At 38.6% G+C, this 25,235-nt stretch overlaps 1 protein-coding gene across 1 annotated transcript; it reads left to right on the forward strand.

The window, feature by feature from the left end:
• Positions 1-546: 546 nt before the first annotated feature.
• Positions 547-2,660, forward strand: LOC122038399 (BAG family molecular chaperone regulator 1-like). Its single transcript, XM_042598135.1, has 4 exons — positions 547-1,189; positions 1,300-1,556; positions 1,673-1,819; positions 1,922-2,660. The coding sequence occupies exons 1-4, from the start codon at positions 961-963 to the stop codon at positions 2,249-2,251; spliced, it is 963 nt and encodes a 320-aa protein (XP_042454069.1). The 5' UTR covers positions 547-960; the 3' UTR covers positions 2,252-2,660.
• Positions 2,661-25,235: the final 22,575 nt, after the last annotated feature.

Consider the following 25,235-nt stretch of genomic DNA (forward strand, 5'->3'; position numbering starts at 1 on the left):
TCTTACGTCCGGCCGGTCATATATAGTGGTCTACTTGAGAGGTTCTCGGTAATGTGCTCTGTGGAGACTGTTAGCAGTATGCTACCTTATGTCTTCGGCCGAGCGTGCCATCCGCTCGACCCTATGAGCCTGTTCAATGAGCGTCGGAACCCCGACTTCTGCCGGGGCGCCTTTTGCCATCAGGTAGACACGGTCGGCCGACCGAGCGGTCGGCCCACCCTTCTCCGGTCGGCTTATCGATCCAACATTTTCTCGGTCGTCCGGTCGGTCCATCCTTGTCCGATCGACCATCTGATCCTTTGACTTCCACGTGACGTTGACTTCCCAGAACGAGGATCCCCTGTTCTTACCGTCGGATTAATAAATATTTTCTATTCTGTTTGTCGGCCGTCTATAGGTGGGGCCATGTCAAGCAGCCACGCTGTCCGGTGTACCATGCCTCTCGGCGAGACGATACCGTAGGATCAGAGGGGGCGGCCTTGGACTGGGTAGCTAAAGGGTTGTCGGCGGCACACCTGACCTGCTTCTGCTCGATTCTAAAGCGTCTCCGGTTTCTGATTGGTACGAAGCGGCAGTGAATTGATTGAAACGGGAGGTCCAATTCCTACCGAGTTGCTCCTTGTTTTTCTCTCCTTCCACGCTCGCGCTGTATTATGTTCCACATTTATTTATTATTTATTTTTATTAATAATTTTTTGGTAGAACCACGGTTATTATTTTGCTCCCTCACGATTTCTTTACTGATTCATTTATATATACTTGATCCTCTCCCATTTCTACTCCTCGTTCCTCCATTGACAATCCGTCTCCTTTATTCCTTCTTCTCTTCCTCTTCATCTCCCCTTCTTCCGTTCCTCGAACACGAATTTAGAGCTTGAGATCTAGCAGCAACACCACGTACGGCTTGGGGTTGCTGGCTTCTTTCTGGATCCTTCGGGTTCCCAAGTTACAAAAAGAGAAATGCGGACAAGAACAAACGGGAGGATGGCACAGACGGTGGCAGCGTCTAGTCCGGTGAAGGAAGAGAAGGTGGAGGTGGAGAAATGGGAGGTGAGGCCCGGCGGGATGTTGGTTCAGATGCGCAATGCATACGGCGATGCTGTCGGCACACCTGTCCCCTCCATCCGCGTCAAGGTCAAATTCTGTGCCACCTACCACGAGATTAATATCAGTGCTCAAGCCACCTTCGGTAAGAAGAACCTGATCCGCCTAATCTCATCCCTTTCTTATTACAGTTTGGTGGTTTTGATTCACACAAGTAAGGTGGTCGACCATTTATCTGAGTGAATTCTGCAACAGGAGAGATGAAGAAGGTGCTATCGGCCAAGACGGGGCTGCATCCGTTAGACATGAAGCTGATGTATAAAAAAAAGGAGAGGGCATCGGTGACTTTTCTCGATACTGTCGGTGTCAAGGACGGGTCTAACATACTGTTGCTGGAGGATCCGATGGCGAAGGCAAAGCGTCTTCTCGAGATGCGCAAAACTGACAAAATTGACAAGGCCGCAAAGTCCGTCTCTGCAATCCGCCACGAGGTCGACCGGCTCGCCTCCAAGGTATTTCTCTTATTTTATTACCCTTTCCAGTTTCCTCCCAACTCCACTGCCACCCCCACCATCATCGACAATTATATCCTTCCTCAACTCCGATCTCAACCCTTATCCTAGCGCAGGTGACGGCGCTGGAGGAGATTGCGAACAAAGGCGAACGAATCGTGGTGAATGACGTCTCCAATCTCATCGATTGCCTGATGAATGAGCTGATTAAGATGGAGGCCATCGACGCCGACGGAGACGTGAATCAGCAGAAGAGTCTGCAGGTTACATAAGTTTCGCACTCCTTTAACTGTCAAAAGAAATTTCACACTTTTGTGACTTTCTTAGTTCTTTAATTTTTTATCGTTCTTTCCTGTGGAGCACAGATTAAGAGAGTGCAGAAATACGTGGAAATGCTCGACTTGATCAAGATCCACAACGTTCGACTGAACAAAGAGAAGCCCCTGTCTCCACCGCGGACACTCCATCCTTCACACCAGCGTCCGACGCAGCCCGTCCAAGAGCAGCAACCATTTCTGCATTCTATTCAGCCCCAATACCAGCAACAAATGCAGCAATCTTGCAACCCTTTTCTACAGCAAAATCACCAGCAGCAACATCCGGCTCGTTCTCATTCAGAGTTCTGGGAACCGTTCGACCTATTGACGCCGTCCCCCTCCACGGCCCACGCAAGCTTCCATTGGGAGCTGTTCTGAGTTACTGATAACGTTGGAATATTCAACAATGCAGTGATTGCTTTGTCGAGTTCTGGACACCAGATTCTGCTCTACTAGTAATTACGTATTCTTTGTGTGTGTCTCTGTACAACAGGGAAGGAATTCATTCAGCTATCTATCCATGGCAAATAAATGGATGCGCTGAATGATCTTTGTTGAGTTCTGTCTATCGTTTGAAGGGTACATAGCGGGTCACTTGGCTTCCTTTTCAGACTGCATGCAATGGTTATTGGATTTTACATTTGAGATTGCGCGAGTGATGGGCGGGTTGATGCAATTGAATGGATGTTGCCTCTCCCGTTGACTATGTTGTATGCTAATCATTTAGCATATGATGCAGGGCTGGACCTTAAATATATTTCTTAGTTGTTGGGCTTTCGTGCACACAGATATATTGATTCAGATGGGTTGACATTTATAACAAAGATTAAAGAGCAACCGTACTCTAATCACTGTCGGTTATAAATTAACTTTCTTTTTTCATATAAATTAACTTTATTCCCTTGGATGGAATAAGCAAAAGTTCATTAACAGAAAGGGAAGAAAAGAGAAATAAAATATTTATTTTTTCTTTGTTTAAGAGGGAGGGAATGTTTATTAATTTAACATGAGTTATCATGTTTGGGGAAAAAGTGAGGGTAACGAAGGTTAAATATATAAAGTTATAAAATTATTCTCACTTTTGTTCAAGACTTACGCGTTCAAAAACTTAATGCATCTTGCATATATTTATCGGTTAAAACTTATTATAACTCATTTGTTAAAGTCGAAGGTGGCGTCGAAGTCGGCGTTGAAGTTGGTGTCGAAGTCGCCGTTGACATCGAAGTCGGCGTCAACATCGAAGTTGACCTCGGCGTCAAAGTCAGCATTGGCATCTAAGTCAGCGTCAAAGTCGGGATAGACATCGAAGTCGGCGTTGACATCGAAGTTGGCGTTGACATCGAAGTTGGCATCGACGTCGGCGTCAAAGTTAGCGTCGATGGAGTGTGGGTGTCGAGCGGTGCGAGTCTGGCGATGTGAGTGTTTTTCATCACAACGTAAAGAATACCTAAAATAATGATTTGAGAAATTAATATAATAAAACATGGATAAAATTAGAACATAACTTTTTTTTAGTTCCCCTTACCCTTCCTTACACCCCAAATTGAGGTATAAGAAATTCTTTCGTTATATGGGAAAGAAAAGTTAAAGCTTACTCTTAGTTATCTTTTTTTTCCGTAGCTCACTTCCTTCCAAATAGGATTTCAAGTTTTTCTTCCTCTTCTTTACCCTTCTTTTCCCATCCTCACCTCCTCCCAAACAGTGCATTAGGAAGACTATGAGAAATATTTAAGATGAATGTAATCACCTTTTTGCTACAATGAGCAATCACAATCCTATATTTTTTTCGAATTAATTGACATAAATTAGATATCTGATGTCAAATAAAAAACATAATCATAGCACAGATTAATCATTGGTAAATTATGAGGTAAGGTGATTTACCTTAGAATTAGTCGGTGAAATTTAAATAGATTATAAAAAATAAATAAGTATAGGCCCAATGTGTAGTGATAAAATATTTAGGGGAATACAATCTCACAAGGAACGAATATTATGAAGATTGGCCTTCGGTTGTACATATGGGTGAATCAAGGTTATTTATTTAATATAAAAAGAAAACAAAGTATACTTGCACAATAGAAAATCGAGTAAGCTTGATCCGCTGATATCTGTTGGTGCGGGAAGCATTCGACGATCGAACCTAAGTTTTGATAATGGCAAAGGATTCAAAGTTAAGGTTTATGGTGATCTAACATGTTGAATAAGTGTTTCAGGAAAGTCCTAGCTACGGTTAGGAAAGTCCTAACCGTACGAGAACTGGGACGTGAACCTTATCAAAAATGTAGAAGCAAACGCAAAAGCAACGTATACACTTCAGTGTGGCTTAACGAATAAGGAGTTGAATCGCGCCGGCCCATTCTCAAGTGCCAAGGAGCTGTGGGAGAATCTGATTGAGTTACACGAAGGTATTCCTAATACAAAAACAGGTAAGCATGTTTTAATAAATAAATTATTTGAGCAGACTAATACTAGTCCGGCCGAGGAAGGTGTTGCGTTATTTGCAGGAACAAGTAAGACGAAGAAAGCACTGAAGGCAACATGGTCCGAGTCATCAGATGAATCCGAATCGGACGAAGAAGAGCAAGCGAGCCTTCTCGCTCTACCAGTACTAGCACATGTTGTTGAAACCGAGTCCGAGTTCGAGCCCGATTCAGAAACCGAGAGCGAATCAGACACCAAGTCCGAGCGAAGCCACGGATCCGTATCCGTTTCTGAAGGACCCAAAACCACTGTAAATGCTCTAATTTCAAGTATTAGCTTAGATGATTCAGAAAATTTAATTCCTTACTTATTAAAGAAGTTGGCTAAATCCAACGTCCGGGTTAAGTCGCTCCAAAAGGAGGTAACAGCCCTTAAGGAAGCGACTGACTTGAGTGCTTTAACTGAGCCAGTTCAAATTGGAAATTCGACTCAAGTCCAACAACTTGAGGAAGAAAATTCTAATTTGAAAACTCAAATTAAAGAACTCAAAGACATGTTGGAACGGTTCACCTTGGGTTCCAAGAATTTGGATCTAATTCTTGGAAAACAACGAGCCATTTACAATAAATCCGGACTTGGATTTAAGACCAAAACAAAATATAAATCATATCTGTCTCTAGTTAATAGAAATAATAGAAACATAATTCAAGCATGGGTCTCCAAGTCCAAATTGATTAATCAAGTTGGACTTGGTCAATATTGGATCCCGAAGGATCAAATATACTACCTCGATAGGCCATATCGAGGCTATGATCCAGGGGGAGTTAACAGAAAAACCATTAAAATTATTCAAAATTAAATTAAAAATTCGAAATTAAATTAAATTTAAATCTCAAAATTTGAAAGAAATTAAAATTCAAAATTAAATTAAAAATTCGAACTTAAATCAAAATTCAAAAATTCAATTTAAATCAAATAAAAAATTTAGAAGGAGGATCCAGAATAGCTGGCACCCCTAACTAATCTACCCAAAATGGGTAAACAAGAGTAGACTACCCGGCAGGGTAATTAAGGTTAGAAAAAATGGGCTAGGTTTAACTTGACCCACGGTACTGGTGAAGTTTTTGGATAATAGTAAGTTAGGGAAGCTTGGGCATCGCATGTCTAGGAAGATATGGCTTCGACCTGGTGCATTTGGCCAAGTGGAACTGACCGAAGCTACCCTTAAATGGATCTTAAATAGTTAGACCAAGGTTTAGTATTAAGTTCAATGGGTAGGACTATTTGGAAAACCTCGAAGGCATGGTTACTTTAATGAGTTCCTTGTGACTCACCATAGCCCAGAAGTTTATCCAAAGAATGCTTACTTGTTGAACCCAAAGCTAAACCTGAATCTAACATAAAGTTAAACCAAACCCTTAAATTGAACCTCAATTCATCTCACAAAAATCATAGGATTCCTTGATTGAAAATTCAGATCGGGTGAGATGACTAAGTAATTAAAAACAAACTGATAATTAATTGAAATTCAAATTAATTTCAAAATTACTTCAAAACTTAATTTTAAAATTCATTTAAAAAAATCTTTTAAAAATTATTTTGAAAATCATTTTAAAATTCATTTAAAAAATCTTTTAAAAATTATTTTGAAAATCATTTTAAAATTCATTTAAAAGTCCTTTAAAAATTATTTTGAAAATCATTTTAAAAATTCCTTTAAAAATCTTTTAAAAATTATTTTGAAAATCATTTTTAAATTCATTTAAAAAATCTTTCAAAAATTATTTTGAAAATCATTTTAAAAATTCCTTTAAAAGTCCTTTAAAAATTATTTTGAAAATCATTTTAAAAATTCCTTTAAAAGTCCTTTAAAAATTATTTTGAAAAATCATTTAAAATTATTTGAAAAATATTTTGAAAATTCATTTCAAAATCATTAAATTTTTTTTAATCATTTCAAAATATTATTCAATTAATTTAAAAGGGTTTAAAAATCTTTAATTCTCAAATCATATTATAAAATTATGATTGCAAATGTTAACTCCATCTCACGTTCACTCATATGCTAAACATGCTTGTTTATCTAGAATGAGTGAGATGGAAAGATAGGAAAATTATTTTTTAACCTCTCATGCTTGGACTCCTGAACTCAAAGAATTTATTAAGGCATTTATTAAGGGGAAGTGATTTTAAATTGGTTTTAAAATTAGTTTTTCGTTAAAATAAAATGTTAGCTTGACCTCAAAATTAAAAACTAATTTTTACTTATCTTCAAAAATTAAGGTTATTCTTAACTTAACTTTAAAATTGAAATTATTTATGACCTGGCTTTTAAATTATAACTCTTCTAGAATGTTTTCAAAGCTAAGCCTTTATGTAAAACCTCTTTAAGCTAAGTACTTAATCAAGTCTTCTTTAACTAAGCTTAGTTAGACTATACTCTAAACTTAGCTATTTGGCAAAAAGTTTTCTCAAGGCAATCATTTTTAAGCTGAATATATAGCTAAGTATTTTCAAATTTAGCTAAGTATTTTTTAAAGTTAAAAAAAAAAAAATAGCTAAGTGTCTCTCAAAGCAATTGTTTTCACATGCTAAGTTTTGCTGAAAATGCTAAGTATTTTCCAAAGCATTCTCAAAATTTCATCAAAACAATTATCTTCATAAGTCTTTTTAAAACTAAGTCTTTTTAAGGTTAAATACTTAACAAAACTATTATCTTCATAAGTTTAGCTAAGTCTTTGATAAAAGTATTTTAAAGTTAAAAATTTTAGCTAAACTGACTCTTGATCAATTTTTTTTTTTTTTGCTAAACTCTCTCTTTAAAAACTAAGAAATTAAAGTGTTGTGATATCACAAACATTTGCTTAGTTACTTATTAAAGACAAAAATAACCTTATCTTAGCTAAAAGTATCTCTCAAACTAAAGGAAATGGAAATATTAAGATTAAGCATGCTTGTACTTAAGGGACCTGATACCTGATCAAAATAAATCTTAACTCATGCTTGGATCTAAGGGCTCTGATACCTTACTAAAACAAAATTTGTAAACTATTAAACACTAAGGTTAACGCTTCTCCTTTACCTTAAGTATCTTTGCAATTCATTTATCTTAAACAGCTTTTCAAAAAACTTTTTCAAATTTACGACTTTCAAGTCTCTTCTATTTAAAATTTTTTTTAATTCTGTTAGAAAATTCACTAAGTTAAAAAGAGCTGAATATATCACAAAGAAACATATCCTCTAAACTATTTTCCTTAGCCAAATTTTCTTTCAAAAATGTTGCTATTAAAACCAATTCTAAGATGTTGCCTTTCACCCATTTTTTTTGCCTCTTGCCTAAGTTAAGATTTTTAAACAAATTCTGCTAAGCTTTGTCTTGAAAAGTTAAGTTTTTTCAAAACTAGCTTATTTTTTATATATGGCAAAGGGGGAGAGTAGAGAAATTCAAAGAGAACAAAAATCCAAGTCGAGAAATTCAAAGAGAACAAAAATCCAAAGGGGAGGTTATATTAAGAGGGAGTTTGTAATGTCATTTTATTCTTTTTCCTTGTACTTATACCTTACTGCATATTATTACTTAACTTTGAATTTCGATTGCCATAATCAAAAAGGGGGAGATTGTTGGTGCGGGAAGCATCCGACGATCGAACCTAAGTTTTGATAATGGCAAAGGATTCAAAGTTAAGGTTTGTGGTGATCTAATATGTTGAATAAGTGTTTCAGGAAAGTCCTAGCTGCGGTTAGGCAAAGGGAAAATCCTAAGGGGTGGTAACCTTAGGTCCTAGGGGGCGGTAACCCTAGGTGAGGGAAAACCCTAAGGGGCGGCAACCTTAGGTCCTAGGGGGCGGTAACCCTAGGTGAGGGAAAACCCTAAGGGGCGGCAACCTTAGGTCCTAGGGGGTGGCAACCCTAGGTGGAGAAAAACCCTAGGGGGCGGTAACCCTAGGTCCTAGGGGGTGGTAACCCTAGGCGGAAAGTCCAGTCGGTCTGGAGGACCGCACTGGCATAAGGTAATCTCTCCTTAGAGGAGTAGGTGAGGACGCGTTCCCCGTAGAGGGAACAGTAGGCGTCGGGTCGACCTAGGGTTTCCGGTTGAGAATCCGAAGTCAGACTCGGACAGTCCGAAGACTGTCAGTTCTTCTTTATCAGATTCTAACACTATCTTGCAGGGTATTTGCTCGGATTAACCTTGTTTTGCAGGAGAGGAACCTGCTGGAAAAAGGTGGTCCGGGCGCCCGGGATGGATCCGGGCGCCCGAAGGTCCAGGTGCCCCGAACAGGTCCGGGCGCCCGGGACCAAGTTTTATCCCTGCCGCGACTTCGCCACGTGAAGCATCCTGGTTGGTTGGCCACGTCACACTCCAGGCGCCCGGAAGGGATCCAGGCGCGCCCTGAATGTCATATAAAAAGAGGGTCGAGGGTGCAGCCAAAGAATAACAACAAATTCTAAGCTTTCTTCTGTGAAGTGCTGCCAACGAGACGACCTTGAAGTGCTATTACTTGACGTCGACGACCCGAAGCTCAGACTCTTCGATCTTTTGTTGTCGGTATCAGTTTACTTATTGCATTGATTGTAATTCAAATTGTAATCTTTCCGATATTATAGTTGTTGCCCACCGAAAGCGGTCAAGGACCGCGGGCCTTCGAGTAGGAGTCGCCATAGGCTCCGAACGAAGTAAAACATCTGCGTCGTTCTGTGCTTGCTTTACTTTTTCCGCTGCGTTACTTAATTTTACGATTCCGATATTTCGAAAAACGAAATAGCCACGAGCGCTATTCACCCCCTCTAGCGCTTTCGATCCATCAATTGGTATCAGAGCCCGGACTACCAGAAGGTTTAACCGTCGACTGTGCATAAGAGCTATGGTCTGATTGAGCATGTGGGTACAATATTGACCTCGAACAAAGAAAGTGGGGGGCTCCAATGTTCGGATCAAGAGGACCAGACACCAGGCAGGAAGTCCTAGTTGCGACTAGGCAAGGAAGTCCTAGTAGGTCGAGTGGACCGAGGGGCAGGAAGACCTGGTGGGTCAAGGATCGGATGTTGGAAGCCTATGGTCCTTTGTTTGAGGGGGGATTGTTGGTGTTGCAAGGTTGCAAACATAGTCCCATATTGGAAACACATGGGAAAGATCATGGGTTTATAAGAGAAAAGATATTTCCATTGGTATGAGACCTTTTGGAGAAAGCCCAAGAGCAAAACCATGAGGGTTTAGGCCCAAAGTGGACAATATCATACCATTGTGGAGATATCTAAATTCTTTTCGATCCTACAATATCTTTATAAAAGCTGGCATCTCGGCCGAACCCTCTCCCAGAGTTGACCTCTTCGACTGAGTCTTCCTTAGGCCGAATCCAAGGTCTCGGTTGGCCCTTAAATGTCGACTCCCCTAGAGAGCACATGCCTCTATTCCTTGTGATGGATCTGTCACAGCCCTCTACGCAAGAGCTTCAACACCCAACAAATTCATTGACCTTGATTTAAAGAAGAATTACCCACATCTCAGGCATGAAAAACATGACAACACCCAATAAACATGGATACAAGTAATTAAGAGGCCACTTCTCTAGAGAGAGTTTTTCATGGAGCTCGTCAATATCTGTGAAAGATTCAACCGCTCATACCTTATAAATAATAGCTACTGTCATCTCAAAAGATAAAAAAAAAAAAAACAATCCACTGCTAGGGGTAAATTACTTGTGATTTCCTTGCTATCTAGCTAACTTTAGCATCGGAAGTGCCTTATTGAGATCATGCTTAGTGTCGTTTGATGATTCTTTTTACTAGTAGTGTTTGTAAATTCGGTGCATCCAGATAGGCGCTCGAGACTCGTATCGTGTCGACCACTAGATCATTCCACTTGAAAAATCAGTACCCTCTATGTAAGCGCATCATATTGGTGTCATATGTGGAAACAATGAGTTAGACATTGAGATGGTGAATACAAGAAGAATTAATCATGAAAACCCGAAGTCCTCTACTAGCCAACGAAACCCACCTCAGTCACATCACCATGGTCATTGGCTATCCTATTGGTGATTGAGCAGTTGAACCAACTGGTCACCACAATAGTAGAGGAGGTCCTCTTGCGGAACGCCTTGCTAAATCCTCTTCCATCAAAGGTCCAAAACTGGACCTAGTTAACAAGAAGAGCAATCTAGTGAATCAATTGCCCTAAACACCTAGCAAGGCTCGACAAATTGTAAAGACAGAGACCCCAAGTGGGGAAGATCTAGCAGGGGTACGGATGAGTTGAATTTCTCGATAAAGATCTCGATCGAGGAGTTGCCAACCAATTTCAAACCACTCCAAGTGGGAGAATATGTTAGCTCCTTTAAGTTGGAGGACTAGCTATATTAGTTTGAGAATGTGACTCTCCTACACCAATATCTGGACAACTTAAAGTGATGAGTTTTGGATGGACTCAATGATGGTTCAATAGGATGATGACAAGGAATAATGGCGGAGCCAACTCTAGTAATCTACTCGGACTGATCTCAAACTGGGGACTACGATCGACGACTCCGACGCATGCAAGCACCTTATCTCTAGTTATTGTTTAGAACACCTCATAAGATTCGCTCTTATCCGACGAAAAAGAGACTTGACGATGGGGCCCCTTGTGCACCCGGAGTTCTCTTTTCTCCTCTATATAAGAGCATCTGCATTCCTCTGCAGAGCATTGAAGAGTCTCTTGAGCTCTACTTAAGAAAAGAGGAGAATTGTAATTTAAGGCTTGCAATAAGAAAAGTCTGCAATTTCGTAAGTTCTTAGCTCTTTTATTCCAAACTTGCTGTTTCGATGCGCAACATCTCCTTCCTTTGTTTCTGCAATCCTCTTTGGTATCAGAGCTAGTTTAACCAAATGGAAGCATAAACCCTCAAAGGTGAGAGTACATAGGGAATGATTTCCTGATACTATTATATTACTATAACAGACTTTTATCCTGTGATATATTTGCTTAAGTTGTTGGTATTATGCAAGCTAGGTTCTGACAAAAGAACAAGTCTTACCTGGGCAAGTGAGGCAAGAAGCCGTTGTAAGCCCCAGCAAACACTTGTGTGAGTAAGGCCTGGTAAGGAACCACCCTCCTTAAGCAAATATAGTTTGAAGTATTAATATCTGAAAATAGTATTATGATAAGTCAGGACGTTTAACCTAAAGTACCTTGACCTTATTTCAAACAACTAGCTTAATATCTCACTCTCAGATTGAAGATTGTTTCATGAGTAGCTTCATCATCACCAGAAAATACTCAATCCTATCGAGGCGATCCAAGCAACAGACCAAATTGAATCACCTGCAGTTGGCTTTGTAAAGCCAAGTGATTATCAGGGATCAACTTCTGTATTCTCAGTAGTTATTAAACAAAACAACACACAACTGCAATTTCTAGTACAAATCTCTGAAAGCCTCAAAGATATCCAAACAGATTTAAAGACCATACTTGAGCGATCAAAAGGCAAAAGTCCTGCAACCCTCCTACCGGAAGAATTAATTCAGAAATTACAAAGCCTATCCTTAGGGCCAGCAGAAAAGCCTAAGGAAAAGCTAGGTAAACTCCGAGTCTTTCAAGACTCATATAAATTGTTAAGGCAGGAACAAGATAAGGTCAAGAAGTAATAGTTGCAAGAGCACTCACTGAACAACCCCTAACCTCAACGCCTCTATTTGAGGATCAAATTCGTGAGTATTGACAAAACCAGCGACGACTTCATAACACCCGAAGGGCTGCACAAAGGCTCGGTAGACGACTAACCGGGAGAGCTGCCCTAGTATATACTTTGGAGCAACAGTTGAACCTTCAGGTCTAGTTACAAGCTTCAATGCAAGAAAGGGCTTCCATAGTACCGGTGGAAGTCTTATATCACTCTCGAAGAGATGACATCCACCATAGAGTTTATGTACATAGGTCAGAAGAACCAATACTCGTTACCAACTTTAATCAGGTGGACAGAAATTTTATTTAGGAGGAAAGCTTCAATCAACTACAGTGAAGCAGAATGCAATACATACACATCGGCATCCTCCAAGTAAGAATACAAACTCTCCATCGCCAAGAAGAAGGCGTGATGGCACTTGTTGTTTTCCGAGACAACAGATGGATTGGTGACCAAGCAATTCTGGCCACCATGGAAATTGATCTAACCCGCGGAAGTCAAATGGTATATGTTATACCTGATATTATGATGACTATCAGTGACTTTTACAGAAACATACAAATCTCCATCCTAACAAGAGGTTATGAACAATAGCGAAATGGCGAAGAAAATCTACTCATCACAAGAGGAATGGTTGGGCGACTATCAAATACCCCAAACGTTGGCTTCGCGTATGAAGTACAAGGCGTCGTCAATTACCTAACGAGTCATGGAGTTCATGCTTTACCTGGAAGGCGATACTCTACAACACCACTTCAGGGGCTTGACTGGGTAATAAGGCCAACCCAGATTTGCCTCCCGCTTCAACCCATGGAGGTAAATAGTTGCAACCGTATGGATGGAAGGGTTTCAATCAGTTTCTCTAACTATACTGCAGCAAGGGACTATCGACCACCTTATTTCAATAATAATGATGAAGAACCCCAGACTAATGAAGGCGAAATTATTGTCGTCCTCACTGAAAAACACCCAGGTATTGATGTTTGCCTGGGCTATAAGGACGACCCCTATGAAATTCCGATAGCAGCAGATAAAGAAGACTACCCTTTTATCCTGGTACATCGTCTTACTAGTACTGCTATTATGCTAACACGCACAACCCCGGGCGCTGCAGTATTTGATTTAGCGGTCGACGCCACCATGTAATAGAGCCCAGAGGGCGAGCCCTGATTCAAACAAGACTTAGCCTGAAACTCCTTGGGGAACTTATGGTCGTTTAGCCACACGATCGAGTTTGGCACTTGGGCCTCGATGTCGGGGCTGGTGTTATTGACTCCAATTTTCGGGGAGAAATTAAAATTATGGTCTTTAACCACTCAGATCGACGAGTTCTTATCACCCAAGGGATGGCAATTGTGTAAATCATTTTTGAGAAAATTATTTTACCTTATGTTTATGCCGTCCTAACACTCTCAGCAACAACAAGGGGATCAGACGACTTTGGTTCAACGAAATGATCACAAGACAGCTGGGACATCCTAGACGAACCTAGTGGTAAGTTTGATTATTATGTTAACTATGCAATTCCTGACCCTCTTCCAGAGATGGACCTACCCTCACCATCATGGGATGATGAGCCAGCTGAACCACAACCTAAGCAGCCAACCACCCCGATCCTTCACGAAAGCGATACATCCACCTGTCCCATTGAACCACATTTGATCAGATACGAGCCAAATTGGATATTCTCTTACCAAAATAAAAGCATACAATCTCTATGCTTTTTGAAGAGGAAATCCTTCCTCTGACAAATCTAGTAGAAGACCTTGCAGGGACTACACGCCCATGAGCCTCTGTACCCCGGTCCAAGGACCCTTTAATAGAAATGCAGACGATGCGGATCCTTTCTCATATATCTAATATTTGGCTGAGTTGACTCCATCTTACATTTCTGATAAACCTATATGGGCGCCTCTGACGATATTGATGAATGGATTAATCCATTTGCGGAAGATGGTGAGGATAATAACAATCCCGCTCCCCAGCAATTAATAGCAGCTGGTCATGAAATGGAATACCCTTTACTGCGATAATTACTCGTCACAGAGATACTAAAACTAATTAGTCAACAGCAAATTTATTCAACAAGCGCGGTGGTATCACCATATAAACCACCACAAGACACTATTATGGGCCTCCCTGGATACCCACCAACGACAAGAGATCCAAGAACTTCTCAACCCATTCAGCCCACCTTCTGTTAGAGTGTATACTAAAGCCTAGCTTTTTATAAATATTTATTTTGAAATAAAGAATCACATTGGTCAAATGTCTACATTTATATGCTAAGTGTAGTTGTTCAATTAATTTATACTGCAGATAACATGGTGTATGGTATCACACACAGAAGATCATGTTATCGGTTCCTTATAAATTATAAACAATAACTCACGACTAAGATGGATAGGAACAACCCATTGGAATAGTCGTAGTGTAATTTGGTATTAGTTTATCTTAACTATAAAGTTATACTAGTATACTCTAAGTGTATTGAGCAGGACCATTTGAGATAGTATCTTTTTATACTGACTATATAAAAAAAAATATCTCTGTTATTATGGAAGTGTGTACTTTTAATCATGATATAATAACAAGCACATATACTTAATATTTATTTTTTTAATTTATCAAAGGGTGTGATTTAGTTCGATAAATCAATAGGCCCGATAAGTTGGGAAATGATATTATTTATATTGTGTGTTGCTGATTATAGAATGAAATTGTGTCCTAGTAATCTAGGTTGATGATGTCCCCTTGAGGAGTTTATAAGGATTGTCATGTAAATCCTGCAAATGGACTTAGTTCGACATGACGATAAGGTTGAGTGGTAATACTCTTAGAGTTAGATATTAATTAAGTGAGCTGTCAGTAACTCATTTAATTAGTGGTCATTCAATATCTTAAACACAAGGATATTAACACACTAATGATAAGAAGGAGCCCAAAATGTATTTGGGATTGGTGCGACAGTTCAATAATAGCTCTTTAGTGGTATGAGTTATTATTGATAAACTTGAGTTGTGTGTTCGGGGCGAACACAGGAAACTCAAGTTCATCGGGAGACCATAACCAATTCCTCCTTTCGGCCCCTATTGTAGCCTCTTATATATAGCCTTATATCCACCCAAAACCTAGCCTCTTAGCCCATGCTAGGGGTCGACCCCTATCCTTGCTTGGAGCCCAATCAAGGGGCCGGCCAAGCCAAGCTTGGAGCTAAGGCTAGGGCCGGCCAAGCCTTGCTTGGTGCCCATGCAAGGGGTCAGCCAAGTATAAAAAGGGCAGAGGGTTTTTTATTAAAAATAAAATTTTGATAAAATCTTTCCTTTTATATTTTCATCCACATGGTTTTAAAAGAGAGTTTTAAATTTTAAAATCTTTCATTTTTAGATTTTCTACAAAGGATTAAAAGAGAGATTAGATATCTTTCCTTATTTGTAGTTAGAAGATTTTAATTTTTTGACAAAACTATCCTTTTTTATAACTATGATATAAAAGGAGTTTTATTTTTAAATCTTATCTTTTATAGATATTAATAAAAGGATTTAAAAAAAAGATTTTAATTTATAAAACATTCCTTTTATAGCCAACACAAAAGAGATTTATAAAAGAGAGATTTTAATTTTTGTTTAAAATCTTTCCTTGTATGATTAAACAAGGTGTGGCCGACCATAGAGAGGATTAAAAGGAAATTTTATTTTGGTTATAAAACTTTCCTTTTTTGGATTCACCAAGGAATATAAAAGAGGGAGAGATGGTGCCTTCATGAGATACACAACTTATTCTATTGTTCCTCTCCTCCATCCTTGGTGGCCAACCCTACCTCTTCTCTTTATATTCTTCATTGTGGCCAGTGGCATCATCTCTTGTGGAGCTCTTGGTGGCCGATAGCTTGGAGGTGAAAAAGTAGAGAAAGGAGGCATTGTTTTCTAACATCCCTTGGAGTATTGTGGTGGCGGCAGAAACTTGGAAGCAAAGAAGGCTTTGGTGGTTTTCTTCTTGGTAGATCGTTGCCCACATGACGTCCAAGAAAAAAAGAGGAATACAATAGAAGATCAAGAGGTTGTTGCTTACAAAGAAAGGTATAACTAGTAGTTTTATTCTACATCATACTAGTTTTCTTTGTATGGATTTTGAAATACCAAACACAAGAGGCTAACGATTCTAGGCTTCGAATTAATGAATCGAGTTTGTGTTTCTTTTATTTTTTGATCTTGTGATTTGATTGTTCTTAATGGTTAAATCTAGGGTTACTATAAGGAGATTAAATATTAAATTTCATTGAAAGGCTTTGTCTAGGAAGTGGTGGATGATTTCATACCCAAGAAGGTCTAGTGTCTCGTCATGTTTAACCTGAAAGCCGATCTCTGAAATAAATATTTAATCGAATTTATAACATGGGTGGATTTGGATTAATAATGTTAAGCATCGTTTGCAATCCAAGTCTAAACCTCTAAGAACAGATAAGTTGAATTTGGAATCAATAATGTTAAGTTCTGTTTGCGATTCCAAATTTAATTTCTAAAGAACACAATAGGTTGTTAGAAATGGTTCAGAACTTGTATAAAATTTTTGTACAGGAGAACCAGTACGATATTTCGAGTAGCAACCAACACCTTCACAGAGAAAACCCTAAACTACGTGGGGGATTTAATAATAAAATGTGGAATCTTCCCTCAGCCCAACAACAAGGAGGGGCTATATTCGTAATCCCCGAACAATTAGGCATTTTCCATGACGTCTTCTCAAGATGAGAATCCATTACACTCAACCATGTAGCGACCCAAGGTTTCATAAATTCAAATGACAAGATTGAATATATGGAAAATCTTCTTGGGGAAATAGAAAAACTAGCTTGGATACAATGGAGGGTGACATATCCCACTGAATAAAAGGCCCTTATTACAACAACAGAAGGCAGAAGGGGTACTCAAAATATTATTTCTCAAATGCGACAAGTCCTTTCATCTAAAGATCCCACCCAAGGATCTACAATTATACAAGATGAAGCTTATCGTAGCTTAGAGAAGCTATCGTGTGACAACGTTAAAAATATCTTACAATACATAAATGATTATATGCGACTTGCATCCAAGACAGACAGACTTTACACTAGACCTGAACTATCTGAGAAGTTCTGGTTCAAAATGCCCGGAGATTTAGGTGTCAGAATCAAGGCTGCCTTTGATGAAAAATCTTCAAAGGGCAAGGACATACTTTGATAAAAAATCATTTAAAGATTTATCTTTATGTTGTCAGATTCCTATACCTGGATATTACAAAGGGCAAGGACAGAAAAAGTATGGTATTCGAACAAGTAAGACATACAAGGGTAAACCTCATGATACCCACGCCAGAATAGAAAAGAGGAAACACTTGATCAAGAATAAGAAGTGTAAATGCTATCTCTGCGGACAAGAGGGGCACTTTGCCAGAGAATACCCTGACAACAAGCGAAGCTCCATGAGGGTAGCAATGTTTGAATAGCTGAATATCCCAGAGGACTGTGATATACTATCAGTCCAAGAGGGTGAGGCCCAAAGTGATGCAATCTTCAGCATCTCACAGGGTGAAGAAGATACTGGGGATCTTCAAAGGTCAATACAAACTCTTACTCTAACTGACAGTATCTTTATGCTAGGGCAAGTCGATGGAGGATACCACCCTCAGATAAGAGTAACTGATGAACAATACCAGTGCCAGCATGAATGGTAGTCCAATTGTGATACTTTCCCTCCCCAGCCTACAAAATGCACGGGATGCAAAAGAGAAACAATCAAGAGGGCTAGGATACATTGCCCTAAGTGCCTTATCACCTCTTGTAATATTTGCGGGCCTTACTACTTCGGTAAAGAGGTACCAGTTGCACCTTCAACTCCTGCACCTTTCTTTCCTAATAAGATTTTACATAAATAGCAGAAATATATTTCTTGATGCGATTCAGAAATAGAGCGGCTGCAAAAGCAAGTCTCTTACTATAAAGAACTCTATGAACAACTCTTACTGGAAAAGGAGTTGTAAAAAGATTTTGTCATGCTTGATAGAGGAAAAGGAGTAGTTTCAGAAGAAGAGGAACAGTTGGAAGTTGCTAATATGCTATATTCTGAAAACATGAAGCCATGAAGGATGATTATTGGCGATAACAATTTTCATATTTCTTATACATATAGCTTTCCAATGGTGTTAGGAGATAAAATACAGATGATCATTGGTTGTAACTTCATGAGAGTCATGCATGGAGGGGTAAGAATAGAATGTAATGTTGTTACTTTCTATAAAAACTTAACTGTGATTAACGCTCTCCCCTCAGCGAACATAGTAGCAGCAATCGAGGAACTTGATCTGGAGGAAGATGAGTATATGCAGATCAAAGAAATAGAATCTCATTCTATTGGGAAGTCTTCCCAGAAATTTTCAGAACAATTTGATCCCTTGATAAAAGAACTGAAAGAGCAAGGTTTCATTGGTGAAAATCCTCTTCAACATTGGTAAAAAAAAAAGATTCTTTGCTATCTGGATATTAAAAACCCAGACTTTATTATTGAAGATAGACCATTAAAGCACTTAACACTAAATCAGAAGGAGGTGTTTACAAGGCACGTCCAGGCTCTATTAAAATTGGGAGTCATTAGACGAAGCAAAAACCGATATAGGACTACTGCTATTATTGTTAACTCTGGCACAACGATAGATCCTGCCACTGGTAAAGAAGTAAAGGGAAACGAAAGGATGGTATTCAATTATAAGTGATTCAATGATTTAACCAACAAGGATCAGTACAGTCTACCTGCCATTAATACAATACTACAAAGGATCAGCAAAAGCTCAATTTATTCAAAATTTAACCTTAAAAGTGATTTTCACCAAGTAGCAATGCATCCTAAGTTCATTGAATGGACTGCATTCTGAGCGCCCGACGGGTTATACGAATGGCTAGTTATGTCATTTGGCCTTAAGAATGTGTTCGTCATTTTCCTACGAAAAATGGACAACTTCTTCAAGAATACAAGAGATTTTATCGCTATCTATATTGATGTCATCCTCGTATTCTCCCAAAATGAGAAAGAGCATGGAAAACATCTAAAGATTATGCTTGACATCTGTCAACAAAATGGATTGATATTCAGTCCTACAAAAATGAAGATAGCAGTCCCAGAGATCGAATTTCTTGGTGCAGCGCTTGGCAACCGAAAATCAAGCTTCAACCCCCACATCATCACCAAGATAACTGAGTTTAAGGAAGAAGATCTCCTAACCAAACAAGGCATGAGGTCCTGGTTAGGGATACTAAACTATGCTCGAAATTACATTCCTAACCTAGGGCGACTATTGAGCCTGCTATATGCCAAAACTAGTCCAACAGGAGATCGAAGAATGAATTTCCAAGACTGGTCATTAGTAAAGAAGATCAAAGAAACTGTCAGAAAACTTCCTAACTTGGAAGTGCCCCCCGAAGATTGCTTTATAATTCTCGAGGTCGATGGATGTCTTGAGGGGTGGGGCGGCGTCTATAAATGGAAAAGATGCAAATTTGACCCCAAGACCTCTGAGAAAATATGCGCTTATGCTAACAGCAAGTACTCTCCCATAAAATCAACAATCGATGCTGAGATACACGTCATTATGAATACACTTGAAGCCCTCAAGATTTACTACCTAGACAAAAGGGAGCTAATTATCAGGACAGATTATCAGACAATTATTAGCTTCTTTGGCAAAATAGCAACCAATAAGCCCTCTAGAGTAAGGTGGCTCGCCTTCACTAACTACATCATGGGAACCGACATTCCAATATAATTTGAACACATTGAAGGTAAAGACAATCAGTTAGCCGATGCATTATCTTAACTAATAACTTATCTTGTTGTTTCAGAATGGTCGAAATAAATTCTTGGAGGTCTGGAGTTAGTTCTCTCGGCACTGCAGGAGCTTCAAATGAAGCCCAACATGGAAGCCCAAATGGAGATGACGAGGGCTCTCAGCAACCTCTCCAATTGGCTGAACAGTAACAGAAACTATTGCAACGGCAATACCCAATATCCCTTGACGAAGATCAATGGATCAGGGAACAACTACATCAACTACAACAACACGTAGCTACACGAGCCACCAATGCCCTACAGCAACTTCAAATACTCCACTCACTAAAGCGCAAGGAGTGTCAGAGTCTAAGCACGTCAGACAATTAGTGGTTCGATTGGTATCCTGCTACAATACAAGTGGACCAGCAACTACAGCTAGATGCCAACCTACTCAGCGATGCTATTAGGAAGAATGAATAATTTTAAAGACTAGCGGACGAGGTGGACCCACCCACTACATCCTATCTAAACCACCACCACCGTTCATCTATAGTAGGTAAGTTGTCACGTTTACTTTGTGTACTGTAAAGATAAAAGTGCATACGAGCACCTTATCTATAGTCTACTTTGTGCGTTGTAAAGATAAAGGTGCAGACAAACACCTTATCCCTAGTTATTGTTTAGAACACCTCATAAGATTCACTCTTATCCGACGAAAAAGAGACTTGACGATGGGGCCCCTTGTGCACTCGGAGTTCTCTTTTATCCTCTATATAAGAGCATCTGTATTCCTCTGCAGAGCATTCAAGAGTCCCTTGAGCTCTACTTAGGAAAGCAGGAGAATTATAATTTAAAGATTGCAATAAGAAGAGTATGCAATTTCGTAAGTCCGTATCTCTTTTATTCTAAGCTTGTTCGATTCCTTTGCAGAGCCTTCGTCCCTTGATCCTCCACTTAGGAGGAGAATTATAATTTAAAGCTTGCAATAAGAAGAGTCTGCAATTTCATAAGTCCTTATCTCTTTTATTCCAAGCTTGTCGTTTCGATCCGCAACATCTCCTTCCTTTGTTTCCGCAATCCTCCCTGGTATACTAGCCACAGAGATACTAGAACCAGTTAGTCAATAGCAAATTTATTCAACAAGCACGGTGGTATCACCATATAGACCACCACAAGACACTATTATGGGCCTCCCTGGATACCCACCAACGACAAGAGATCCAGGAATTTCTCAGCCCATTCAACCCACCTTCAACAGAGAAAACCCTAAACTACGCGGGGGACTTAATAATAAAATGTGGAACCTTCCCTCAGCCCAACAACAAGGAGGGGCTATATTCGTAATCCCTGAACAATTAGGCCTTTTCTATGACGTCTTCTCAAGATGGGAATCCATTATACTCAACCATGTAGCGACCCAAGGTTTCACAGATTCAAATGAAAAGATTAAATATATGAAAAATCTTATTGGGAAAATAGAAAAACTAGCCTAGATACAGTGGAGGATGACATATCCCATTGAATACGAGGCCCTTATTACAATAGTAGAAGGCAGAAGGGGCACTCAAAATATTATTTCCCAAATGTGACGAGTCTTTTCTTCTGAAGATCTCATCCAAGGATCTACAATTATACAAGATGAAAGTTATCGTAGCCTAGAGAAGCTATCATGTGACAACGTTAAAAATATCGTACAATACATGAATAATTATATACGACTTGCAACCAAGACAGACAGACTTTACACTGGACCTGAACTATCTAAGAAGTTCTGGTTCAAAATGCGCGGAGATTTAGGTACCAGAATCAAGGCTGCCTTTGATGAAAAATATTCAAGGTTAACTGTTGGTGTTATTCCAAGGGTCCTATTTGCCTATCAATTTCTTGAGCAAGAATGCAAGGATGTTGCCTTTAAAAGATCATTTAAAGATTTATCTTTCTGTAGCCAGATTCCTATACCTGGATATTACAAAGGGCAAGGATAGAAAAAGTACAATATTGAAAAAAGTAAGACATACAAGGGTAAACCTCATGATACCCACACCAGAATAGAGAAGAGGAAACACTTGATCAAAATAAGAAGTGTAAATGCTATCTTTGCGAACAAGATGGGCACTTTGCCATAGAATGCCCTAACGACAAGCGAAGCTCCAAGAGGGCAGCAATATTTGAACAGCTGGATATCCCAGAGGACTATGATATACTATCAATCTAGGAGGGTGAGGCCCAAAATAATGCAATCTTCAGCATCTCAGAGGGTGAAGAAGATACTAGGGATCTTCAAAGGTCAATACAAACCCTTACTCTAATTGACAGTATCTTTATGTTAGGGCAAGTCGATGGAGGATACCATCCTCTGATAAGAGTAACTAATGAACAATACCAGTGCCAGCATGAATGACAGTCCAATTGTGATACTTTACCTCCCCAACCTACAAAATGCACGGGATGCAAAAGAGAAACAATCAAGAGGGCTAGGATACATTGCCCTAAGTGTCTTATCACCTCTTGTAATCTTTGCGAGCCTTACTACTTCGGTAAAGAGGTACCAGTTGCACCTTCAACTCCTGCACCTTTCTTTCCTAATAAGATTTTGCAGGAATAACAGAAATATATTTCTTGGTGCGATTCAGAAATAGAGCGGCTGCAAAAGCAAGTCTCTTACTATTAAGAACTCTATGAACAACTCTTACTGGAAAAGGAGTTGTAAAAAGATTTTGCCATGCTTGATAGAGGAAAAGGAGTAGTTTCAGAAGAAGAGGAACAGTTGGAAGCTGCTAATATGCTATATTCTAAAAAAATGAAGTCATGAAGGATGATTATTGGTGATAACAATTTTCATATTCCTTATACATATAGCTTTCCAATGGTGTTAGGAGATAAAATACAGATGATCATCGGCTGTAACTTCATGAGAGCCATGCATGGAGGGGTAAGAATAAAAGGTAATGTTGTTACTTTCTATAAAAACTTAATTGTGATTAACACTCTCCCCTCAGCGAACATAGTAGCAGCAATCGAGGAACTTGATCTGGAGGAAGATGAGTACATATAGATCAAAGAAATAGTATCTTATTCTATTGGAAAGTCTTTCTAGGAATTTTCAAAACAATTTGATCCTTTTATAAAAGAACTGAAAGAGCAAGGTTTCATTGGCGAAAACCCTCTTCGGCATTGGTCAAAAAATAAGATTCTTTGATATCTGAATATTAAAAACCCAGACTTTATCATTAAAGACAGACCATTAAAGCACTTAACGCTAAATTAGAAGGAGGTGTTTACAAGGCACGTCCAGGCTCTATTAAAATTGGGAGTCATTAGACCAAGCAAAAGTCAACATAGGACTACTGCTATTATTGTTAACTCCGGCACAACGATAGATCCTGCCACTGGTAAAGAAGTAAAGGGAAAAGAAAGGATGATATTCAATTATAAGCGATTCAATGATTTAACCAACAAGGACTAGTACAATCTACCTGCCATTAATACAATACTACAAAGGGTCAGCAAAAGCTCAATTTATTCAAAATTTGACCTTAAAAGTGGTTTTCACCAAGTAGCAATGCATCCTGAGTCCATCGAATGGACTGCATTCTGGGTGCCCGACGGGTTATACGAATGACTAGTTATGCTATTTGGCCTTAAGAATGTGCCCGCCATTTTCCAACGAAAAATGGACAATTGCTTCAACAATACAAGAGATTTTATCGCCGTCTATATTGATGACATCCTCATATTCTCCCAAAATGAGAAAGAGCATGGAAAACATCTGAAGATTATGCTTGACAGCTGTCAACAAAATGGACTGATACTCAGTCCTACAAAAATGAAGATAGTAGTCCCAGAGATCGAATTTCTTGGTGCGGTGCTTGACAACCGAAAAATCAAGCTTCAGCCTCACATCATCACCAAGATAACCAAGTATAAGGAAGAAGATCTCTTAACCAAACAAGGCATAAGGCCTTGGTTAGGGATACTAAACTATGCTCAAAATTACATTCCTAACCTAGGGCGACTGTTGAGCCCGCTATATGCCAAAACTAGTCCAACAGGAGATCGAAGAATGAATTTCCAAGACGGGTCATTAGTAAAAAAGATCAAAGTTACTGTCAGAAAGGTTCTTGACTTGAAAGTACCCCCCGAAGATTGCTTCATAATTCTCAAGGTCGATGGATGTCTTGAGGGGTGGGGCGACATCTTTTTTAGACTAAAATTTCAATTGTAACAGTTACGATTTCATAGCCGCTATAACGTTAAACCCTAAATTTTAAGATACCATAACTTTTTTACTCAGATTATATCACATGTCGCACAATATATTAAATCGAAGCTCATTCATATATCTATAATTAATTATGGAATGAAATCGTAATAGCCTGATTTTAGGCTAAAAACCCATCGTTTAAATATATTTTTTCCCATGTTATAGTAGTTACGAAATTGTGATTGCTACAACTTTGTGGCAGCATCGTTGTAGTAATTATGAGTTCATATCTACTACAATATGCCCAACTAATTTATGATTTAGGTGAGAGATGAATAATATTGAAGGACAATTATGTTATTTTACAAGGATGAGATATTTTTTGATAAAAAAAGTAAAGCGGAACATCGTTTGATAATTTATAAAAAAAAAATACATCCTTTTAATTTGTCCATATTTTATTGTTCTAATGCTTAGGAAAATATAGATATCGATTCTTTGTTAGTGTCGGTAGCAAACATTCAATATGGATAACAATTTTCTCTAAATCTAATAGAGTATCGAATATCCGACTCGAATAAACAAGGATATGAAGAGATTGTTTTTTGGACATAATTAAATAATCGAATAGTCAGATATGAATATTTGAATATTCAGATATAGAGATAGATTTAATAAAATTCTACCATATATATATATATATATATTAGCCGTGGGTGACATAGACAATCAACCAAACATAGATAAAAATGGATATTATAAATATGGTTGAGAATAGACAATATATAATTCGATCCAAATCCAATTTATTATCCTCCCTAACCTCCTTATCACAGTTAAATTAAAAAAAAAATGATGCTTTTGAAGCGGCACGTATCAAATGTCGACATTTGATTTTATTAATTTATTTTTGAGAAGCATGATAAGCTATTAATTTGACTTAGTATGACTTCTTTACTAGTGGAGTTTATTATTATTATTATTATTTAAATAATCATGGTATCTTGCTCTTATTATTTGAGTAATCTTAGAAGTGAAAATTTTTCATCGATTACAATGATTAATCGGAAAACACAGAACGTTATAAAATTTTCAAATGATTTACATATAATATACATTACGTGAGATTTGAATCGGGTGACTATTTGGGTCGGATTTAAATTGATGGATTGTGAAATTAATAAATTGGAATGTCAAAATCTGACCTGTTTATTTATATTTAATCTAAATCTAATCTAAAATGATCTATAATCCGAATTTAATCCGAATCCGAT

This window comes from Zingiber officinale, chromosome 1A, assembly GCF_018446385.1.
Source record: "Zingiber officinale cultivar Zhangliang chromosome 1A, Zo_v1.1, whole genome shotgun sequence".
NCBI lineage: Eukaryota > Viridiplantae > Streptophyta > Magnoliopsida > Zingiberales > Zingiberaceae > Zingiber > Zingiber officinale.